This window comes from Salmo salar, chromosome ssa08 (assembly GCF_905237065.1).
Source record: "Salmo salar chromosome ssa08, Ssal_v3.1, whole genome shotgun sequence".
Taxonomy (NCBI): Eukaryota; Metazoa; Chordata; class Actinopteri; order Salmoniformes; family Salmonidae; genus Salmo; species Salmo salar.
The window spans coordinates 25,105,781-25,115,551 of record NC_059449.1 but is presented as its reverse complement, the minus strand read 5'-3'; the positions used below and the strand labels follow the sequence as shown (position 1 = coordinate 25,115,551).

The 9,771-nt window shown below is 48.3% G+C and overlaps 1 protein-coding gene across 2 annotated transcripts in view; it reads right to left on the bottom strand.

Annotated features, from left to right (window-relative positions):
* Positions 1–5,282, bottom strand: part of LOC106598795 (wolframin) — a 42,022-nt gene extending 36,740 nt beyond the window's left edge. The window contains exon 1 of one of the 2 annotated variants that reach the window (XM_045723064.1): positions 5,154–5,282. In XM_045723064.1, the coding sequence (XP_045579020.1) occupies positions 5,154–5,208 (55 nt within the window). In that variant the 5' untranslated portion in view covers positions 5,209–5,282. The remainder of the gene's footprint in view (positions 1–5,153) is intronic. The other variant, XM_045723065.1, reaches the window with a different exon arrangement.
* Positions 5,283–9,771: the final 4,489 nt, after the last annotated feature.

Sequence of the window (9,771 nt, the reverse complement as noted above, 5' to 3'; positions counted from 1 at the left end):
TGGTACTGAACCCTGCACCTTAGAGACTGTTGTAGTCAGCTACCACCTGGTACTGTACCCTGTACCTTAGAGACTGTTGTAGCCAGCTACCACCTGGTACTGTACCCTGTACCTTAGAGACTGTTGTAGTCAGCTACCACCTGGTACTGTACCTTAGAGACTGTTGTAGTCAGCTACCACCTGGTACTGTACCCTGCACCTAAGAGACTGTTGTAGTCAGCTTCCACCTGGTACTGTACCCTGCACCTTAGAGACTATTGTAGTCAGCTACCACCTGGTACTGTACCTTAGAGACTGTTGTAGTCAGCTACCACCTGGTACTGTACCCTGCACCTAAGAGACTGTTGTAGTCAGCTACCACCTGGTACTGTACCTTAGAGACTGTTGTAGTCAGCTACCACCTGGTACTGTACCTTAGAGACTGTTGTAGTCAGCTACCACCTGGTACTGTACCTTAGAGACTGTTGTAGTCAGCTACCACCTGGTACTGTACCTTAGAGACTGTTGTAGACAGCTACCACCTGGTACTGAACCCTGCACCTTAGAGACTGTTGTAGCCAGCTACCACCTGGTACTGTACCCTGTACCTTAGAGACTATTGTAGTCAGCTACCACCTGTCTTCACCTGAAAGAATGTTGCCCTGCACCTTCCTGCCTTTAGCTTTGAGACACCTTCATTCATCACGTCATAACACCATATATAGCCTATCATAAGATTGTCATACACATGACGTAGTTTGACGTAACATGTAATGACAGTTTCTGAACGTCACATCGTTTAAGCCAGACTTAAACAAGCCAGACTTTAAGCCAGACTTAAACAACGCTGTGTGGGTCAGGGGACTATCTTTAAGGACCTGGGAGAGAAAACATGTCTCCTTGTCACCCTGGGTGTCTCAATATCCCCCTGCTCAGACATCAATCAGACCTGGCCAAGGAGACAGCGGGCTGCATCTCAATAACCTCTAGTGGCTTCCTCCTCTAGGCTGCATCTCAATAACCTCTAGTGGCTTCCTCCTCTAGGCTGCATCTCAATAACCTCTAGTGGCTTCCTCCTCTAGGCTGCATCTCAATAACCTCTAGTGGCTTCCTCCTCTAGGCTGCATCTCAATAACCTCTAGTGGCTTCCTCCTCTAGGCTGCATCTCAATAACCTCTAGTGGCTTCCTCCTCTCGGCTGCATCTCAATAACCTCTAGTGGCTTCCTCCTCTAGGCTGCATCTCAATAACCTCTAGTGGCTTCCTCCTCTAAGCTGCATCTCAATAACCTCTAGTGGCTTCCTCCTCTCGGCTGCATCTCAATAACCTCTAGTGGCTTCCTCCTCTCGGCTGCATCTCAATAACCTCTAGTGGCTTCCTCCTCTAGGCTGCATCTCAATAACCTCTAGTGGCTTCCTCCTCTCGGCTGCATCTCAATAACCTCTAGTGGCTTCCTCCTCTAGGCTGCATCTCAATAACCTCTAGTGGCTTCCTCCTCTAGGCTGCATCTCAATAACCTCTAGTGGCTTCCTCCTCTCGGCTGCATCTCAATAACCTCTAGTGGCTTCCTCCTCTCGACTGCATCTCAATAACCTCTAGTGGCTTCCTCCTCTAGGCTGCATCTCAATAACCTCTAGTGGCTTCCTCCTCTCGACTGCATCTCAATAACCTCTAGTGGCTTCCTCCTCTAGGCTGCATCTCAATAACCTCTAGTGGCTTCCTCCTCTAGGCTGCATCTCAATAACCTCTAGTGGCTTCCTCCTCTAGGCTGCATCTCAATAACCTCTAGTGGCTTCCTCCTCTAGGCTGCATCTCAATAACCTCTAGTGGCTTCCTCCTCTAGGCTGCATCTCAATAACCTCTAGTGGCTTCCTCCTCTAGGCTGCATCTCAATAACCTCTAGTGGCTTCCTCCTCTAGGCTGCATCTCAATAACCTCTAGTGGCTTCCTCCTCTCGACTGCATCTCAATAACCTCTAGTGGCTTCCTCCTCTCGGCTGCATCTCAATAACCTCTAGTGGCTTCCTTGTCTAGGCTGCATCTCAATAACCTCTAGTGGCTTCCTCCTCTAGGCTGCATCTCAATAACCTCTAGTGGCTTCCTCCTCTCGGCTGCATCTCAATAACCTCTAGTGGCTTCCTCCTCTCGACTGCATCTCAATAACCTCTAGTGGCTTCCTCCTCTAGGCTGCATCTCAATAACCTCTAGTGGCTTCCTCCTCTAGGCTGCATCTCAATAACCTCTAGTGGCTTCCTCCTCTAGGCTGCATCTCAATAACCTCTAGTGGCTTCCTCCTCTAGGCTGCATCTCAATAACCTCTAGTGGCTTCCTCCTCTAGGCTGCATCTCAATAACCTCTAGTGGCTTCCTCCTCTAGGCTGCATCTCAATAACCTCTAGTGGCTTCCTCCTCTAGGCTGCATCTCAATAACCTCTAGTGGCTTCCTCCTCTAGGCTGCATCTCAATAACCTCTAGTGGCTTCCTCCTCTAGGCTGCATCTCAATAACCTCTAGTGGCTTCCTCCTCTAGGCTGCATCTCAATAACCTCTAGTGGCTTCCTCCTCTAGGCTGCATCTCAATAACCTCTAGTGGCTTCCTCCTCTAGGCTGCATCTCAATAACCTCTAGTGGCTTCCTCCTCTAGGCTGCATCTCAATAACCTCTAGTGGCTTCCTCCTCTCGGCTGCATCTCAATAACCTCTAGTGGCTTCCTCCTCTAGGCTGACTCTCAATAACCTCTAGTGGCTTCCTCCTCTCGGCTGCATCTCAATAACCTCTAGTGGCTTCCTCCTCTAGGCTGCATCTCAATAACCTCTAGTGGCTTCCTCCTCTAGGCTGCATCTCAATAACCTCTAGTGGCTTCCTCCTCTCGGCTGCATCTCAATAACCTCTAGTGGCTTCCTCCTCTCGGCTGCATCTCAATAACCTCTAGTGGCTTCCTCCTCTAGGCTGCATCTCAATAACCTCTAGTGGCTTCCTCCTCTAGGCTGCATCTCAATAACCTCTAGTGGCTTCCTCCTCTCGGCTGCATGTCAATAACCTCTAGTGGCTTCCTCCTCTCGACTGCATCTCAATAACCTCTAGTGGCTTCCTCCTCTAGGCTGCATCTCAATAACCTCTAGTGGCTTCCTCCTCTAGGCTGCATCTCAATAACCTCTAGTGGCTTCCTCCTCTAGGCTGCATCTCAATAACCTCTAGTGGCTTCCTCCTCTAGGCTGCATCTCAATAACCTCTAGTGGCTTCCTCCTCTAGGCTGCATCTCAATAACCTCTAGTGGCTTCCTCCTCTAGGCTGCATCTCAATAACCTCTAGTGGCTTCCTCCTCTAGGCTGCATCTCAATAACCTCTAGTGGCTTCCTCCTCTAGGCTGCATCTCAATAACCTCTAGTGGCTTCCTCCTCTAGGCTGCATCTCAATAACCTCTAGTGGCTTCCTCCTCTAGGCTGCATCTCAATAACCTCTAGTGGCTTCCTCCTCTCGGCTGCATCTCAATAACCTCTAGTGGCTTCCTCCTCTAGGCTGCATCTCAATAACCTCTAGTGGCTTCCTCCTCTCGGCTGCATCTCAATAACCTCTAGTGGCTTCCTCCTCTAGGCTGCATCTCAATAACCTCTAGTGGCTTCCTCCTCTAGGCTGCATCTCAATAACCTCTAGTGGCTTCCTCCTCTAGGCTGCATCTCAATAACCTCTAGTGGCTTCCTCCTCTCGGCTGTATCTCAATAACTTCTACCTTTCAAATGTCAGATTTGAGTAATTTAGCTGACGCTGTAATCCAGAGCGATTTACAGGAGCAATTAGGGTTAAGTGCCTTGCTCAACGGCACATCGGCCAGTTTTTCACCTAGTCGGCTCAGGGGGTTTGAACCGGCAACCTTTTGGTTACGGGCCTAACACTCTTAACCGCTAAGCTTCCTCCCCTCAGCTGTATCTCAATACCTATGGTGACTTCCTCCCTGACTACCAGCTACCTAGCTACCTGTGACCAATAATTTCCAATGGAAGGATGAGACACTAGGAGACACACAGCGACTTAACGGCCGAGTTGACATTTTTTGTAAATATCAGCGAGGCAACAGCCAATCAGGGCAGAGGACAGCTCTCACTTTGACATAAAGGCCAAAGACCAAACTCCCATCATGCATGCTGTTTGGAAGATAGACCCACGATGGATGATGTCAGAGACTTGGTAGCTAGCTTCATGGCCAAGTCTGAACGGCAGAATACTACCTTCCTCCCCTCTCTGTCTGTCTCTCTCTCTCTCCCTCCTTCCTACCTTCCTTCCTCCCCTCTGTCTGTCTCTCTCTCTCTCTCTCACTCTCACTCTCTCTCTCCCTCTCCCTCTGCCTGTCTCTCTCTCTCTCTCACTCTCTCTCTCTCTCTCCCTCCCTTCCTTCCTCCCCCCTCTGCCTGTCTCTCTCTCTCTCTCTCTCCCTCCCTTCCTTCCTCCCCCCTCTGCCTGTCTCTCTCTCTCTCTCTCTCTCACTCTCTCCCTTCCTTCCTTCCTCCCCCCTCTGCCTGTCTCTCTCTCTCTCTCTCTCTCTCTCCCTCCTTCCTACCTTCCTTCCTCCCCCCCTCTGTCTGTCTCTCTCTCTCCCTCCTTCCTACCTTCCTTCCTCCCCCTCTGCCTGTCTCTCGCTCTATCTCCCTCCTTCCTACCTTCCTTCCTCCCCCCTGTCTGTCTCTCTCTCTCTCCCTCCTTTCTACCTTCCTTCCTCCCCCCTCTGTCTGTCTCTCTCTCTCCCTCCTTTCTACCTTCCTTCCTCCCCCCTCTGTCTGTCTCTCTCTCCCTCCTTCCTACCTTCCTTCCTCCCCCTCTGTCTCTCTCTCTCTCTCCCTCCTTCCTACCTTCCTTCCTCCCCCCTCTGTCTGTCTCTCTCTCTCTCTCCCTCCTTTCTACCTTCCTTCCTCCCCCTCTGTCTGTCTCTCTCTCCCTCCTTCCTACCTTCCTTCCTCCCCCTCTGTCTCTCTCTCTCTCTCCCTCCTTCCTACCTTCCTTCCTCCCCCCTCTGTCTGTCTCTCTCTCTCCCTCCTTCCTACCTTCCTTCCTCCCCCCTCTGTCTGTCTCTTTCTCTCTCTCCCTCCTTCCTCCCCCCTCTGTCTGTCTCTCTCTCTCTCCCTCCTTCCTACCTTCCTTCCTCCCCCCCTCTGCCTGTCTCTCTCTCTCTCCCTCCTTCCTTACCTTCCTCACCCGCTTCAGCCTCCTCCAGCTCAGCTTTCTTCAGTCTTTCCTGCATCACCACACGTTTAGCCAGATCCGCAAAGCCCCGACGTCGGGGGGCTGGAGAGGACGAGGGGGCTAGAGAGGTGGAGGGGGGCCGCAGAGCCCCAACGGCGGGGGGCAGGAGAGGTGGATGGGGTAGAGGTAGAGGGAGATGGGGTGGAGGTGGCGGCAGTGGGTGAATGAAAGGATGATTTTGGGGTGATGGGGAGAGGAGAAGAAGGAGAGGAAGTGGATGAAGGGACGGAGTGAGGAGGAGAGGAAGTGGGGGGAGGAGGTGAACGAGAGACTGACGATGGGATGAATTTGGGGGAGTCTGAGGGAGTCGAGGTGAGGGGAGGGTTGGGAGGCAGGGGGGAGGGGTTAGGGGAGGGAGGTGAGGCAGTGTCCAGGGTAGAGGGAGACCCCTGTGGGATGAGGGGGGTGGAAGGGGGAGGGGGGAGGGAGGAGTGGGGAGATCCACGTCCATCTCACCTGTAACAACACAAGAGAAGATAAGATGTTAAAATGATGTTGTAATCATTACAGGACATGGACAGATGATGTTGTAGTCATTACAGGACATGGACAGATGTTGTTGTAGTCATTACAGGACATGGACAGATGAGGTTGTAATCATTACAGGACATGGACAGATTATGTTGTAGTCATTACAGGACATGGACAGATGATGTTGTAATCATTACAGGACATGGACAGATGTTGTTGTAGTCATTACAGGACATGGACAGATGATGTTGTAGTCATTACAGGACATGGACAGATGATGTTGTAATCATTACAGGACATGGACAGATGATGTTGTAGTCATTACAGGACATGGACAGATGAGGTTGTAATCATTACAGGACATGGACAGATTATGTTGTAGTCATTACAGGACATGGACAGATGATGTTGTAATCATTACAGGACATGGACAGATGTTGTTGTAGTCATTACAGGATACTGGCAGATGTTGTTGTAGTCATTACAGGACATGGACAGATGATGTTGTAATCATTACAGGACATGGACAGATGTTGTTGTAGTCATTACAGGATATGGACAGATGTTGTTGTAGTCATTACAGGACATGGACAGATGATGTTGTAATCATTACAGGACATGGACAGATGTTGTTGTAGTCATTACAGGACATGGACAGATGTTGTTGTAGTCATTACAGGACATGGACAGATGTTGTTGTAGTCATTACAGGATACTGACAGATGTTGTTGTAGTCATTACAGGACATGGACAGATGATGTTGTAATCATTACAGGACATGGACAGATGTTGTTGTAGTCATTACAGGATATGGACAGATGTTGTTGTAGTCATTACAGGACATGGACAGATGCTGTTGTAATCATTACAGGACATGGACAGATGATGTTGTAGTCATTACAGGACATGGACAGATGTTGTTGTAGTCATTACAGGACATGGACATATGATGTTGTAATCATTACAGGACATGGACAGATGATGTTGTAGTCATTACAGGACATGGACAGATGTTGTTGTAGTCATTACAGGATATGGACAGATGCTGTTGTACTCATTACAGGACATGGACAGATGATGTTGTAGTCAGTACAGGATATGGACAGATGTTGTTGTAGTCATTAAAGGATATGGACAGATGCTGTTGTAATCATTACAGGACACGGAAAGGAAAGTAAAGTTCAAAATCTTCCTGCTGTGCTACAGATGCCGTATCTTAATTTGATCATCCTGTTGTTGCAGGACTTGTTCTGCATAGCAATGCAAACATGTAGTGTATTCAAGGTTTAAAAACACTTCTAAAGTTTGTAATTTCCACTTAAAATTCAGGGGAGGGTTTGGCCGGAGGGCTTTCCTTGGCTCATCGCGCTCTAGCGAATCCTTGTGGCGGGCCGGGGCCTACAAGCTGACTTCAGTGGTCAGTCCAACAGTGTATCCACAGACACATTGGTGCGGCTGGCTTCCGGGTTAAGCGAGCAGTGTGGCTTGGCGGGTCATATTTTGTCTTGAACTTTGCGTCTCCCGAGGCCGTTGGGGAGTTGCAGCGATGAAACACGATCGTTACTAAAAAATACAAAATATAAAAATGCCCATTAATTATAATCCACACAACAATTCACATCTTCCTGTTGCTGCAGGAATATTTGCCTGCTGTGTGAAACTGGCTCAAATGAAGATACGGCATCTGTATAATGCATTCATCATTCTAATGCAGCAACTCTTTCAGCCTACATGAGGTAGATCTGATATCGTCAAGTAGAATATGGAAGGATGGGAATTTACCTTTGGCAACATCGCAAACACATCATGAGAGACAACGTGATGATAACAAGCGTTGATTCTGCATGACCTAACAATGGCTGCCCACTGGAATGCTCGAGGACCTGTCGACTGTTAGTCTCTCATTCAGCTAGTAGACCTGTCGACTGTTAGAATCTCATACAGCTAGTAGACCAACCGACTGTTAGTCTCTCATTCAGCTAGTAGACCAACTGACTGTTAGTCTCTCATACAGCTAGTAGACCTGTCGACTGTTAGCTTCTCATACAGCTAGTAGACCTGTCGACTGTTAGCTTCTCATACCGCTAGTAGACCTGTCGACTGTTAGTCTCTCATACAGCTAGTAGACCTGTCGACTGTTAGCTTCTCATACAGCTAGTAGACCTGTCGACAGTTAGTCTCTCATACAGCTAGTAGACCTGTCGACTGTTAGTCTCTCATACAGCTAGTAGACCTGTCGACTGTTAGCTTCTCATACAGCTAGTAGACCTGTCGACTGTTAGCTGCTCATACAGCTAGTAGACCTGTCGACTGTTAGCTTCTCATACCGCTAGTAGACCTGTCGACTGTTAGTCTCTCATACAGCTAGTAGACCTGCCGACTGTTAGTTTATCATACAGCTAGTAGACCTGTCGACTGTTAGTTTATCATACAGCTAGTAGACCTGTCGACTGTTAGTCTCTCATACAGCTAGTAGACCTGTCGACTGTTAGTTTATCATACAGCTAGTAGACCTGTCGACTGTTAGTCTCTCATACAGCTAGTAGACCTGTCGACTGTTAGTTTATCATACAGCTAGTAGACCTGTCGACTGTTAGCTTCTCATACAGCTAGTAGACCTGTCGACTGTTAGTCTCTCATACAGCTAGTAGACCTGTCGACTGTTAGTTTATCATACAGCTAGTAGACCTGTCGACTGTTAGTCTCTCATACAGCTAGTAGACCTGTCGACTGTTAGCTTCTCATACAGCTAGTAGACCTGTCGACTGTTAGTTTATCATACAGCTAGTAGACCTGTCGACTGTTAGCTTCTCATACAGCTAGTAGACCTGTCGACTGTTAGTCTCTCATACAGCTAGTAGACCTGTCGACTGTTAGTTTATCATACAGCTAGTAGACCTGTCGACTGTTAGTCTCTCATACAGCTAGTAGACCTGTCGACTGTTAGCTTCTCATACAGCTAGTAGACCTGTCGACTGTTAGCTTCTCATACAGCTAGAAGACCAATCGACTGTTAGTCTCTCATACAGCTAGTAGACCTGTCGACTGTTAGTTTATCATACAGCTAGTAGACCTGTCGACTGTTAGTCTCTCATACAGCTAGTAGACCTGTCGACTGTTAGTCTCTCATACAGCTAGTAGACCTGTCGACTGTAGTCTCTCATACAGCTAGTAGACCTGTCGACTGTTAGTTTATCATACAGCTAGTAGACCTGTCGAATGTTAGCTTCTCAAACAGCTAGTAGACCTGTCGACTGTTAGTTTATCATACAGCTAGTAGACCTGTCGACTGTTAGCTTCTCATACAGCTAGTAGACCTGTCGACTGTTAGTCTCTCATACAGCTAGTAGACCTGTCGACTGCTAGCTTCTCATACAGCTAGTAGACCTGTCGACTGTTAGTCTCTCATACAGCTAGTAGACCGGTCGACTGTTAGCTTATCATACAGCTAGTAGACCTGTCGACTGTTAGTTTCTCATACAGCTAGTAGACTTGTCGACTGTTCGCTTCTCATACAGCTAGTAGACCTGTCGACTGTTAGCTTCTCATACAGCTAGTAGACCTGTCGACAGTTAGCTTCTCATACAGCTAGTAGACCTGTCGACTGTTAGTCTCTCATACAGCTAGTAGACCTGTCGACTGTTAGTCTCTCATACAGCTAGTAGACCTGTCGACTGTTAGCTTCTCATACAGCTAGTAGACCTGTCGACTGTTAGCTTCTCATACAGCTAGTAGACCTGTCGACTGTTAGTCTCTCATACAGCTAGTAGACCTGTCGACTGTTAGTCTCTCATACAGCTAGTAGACCTGTCGACTGTTAGTCTCTCATACAGCTAGTAGACCTGTCGACTGTTAGTCTCTCATACAGCTAGTAGACCTGTCGACTGTTAGTCTCTCATACAGCTAGTAGACCTGTCGACTGTTAGTTTATCATACAGCTAGTAGACCTGTCGACTGTTAGCTTCTCAAACGGCTAGTAGACCTGTCGACTGTTAGTTTATCATACAGCTAGTAGACCTCTCGACTGTTAGCTTCTCATACAGCTAGTAGACCTGTCGACAATTAGTCTCTCATACAGCTAGTAGACCTG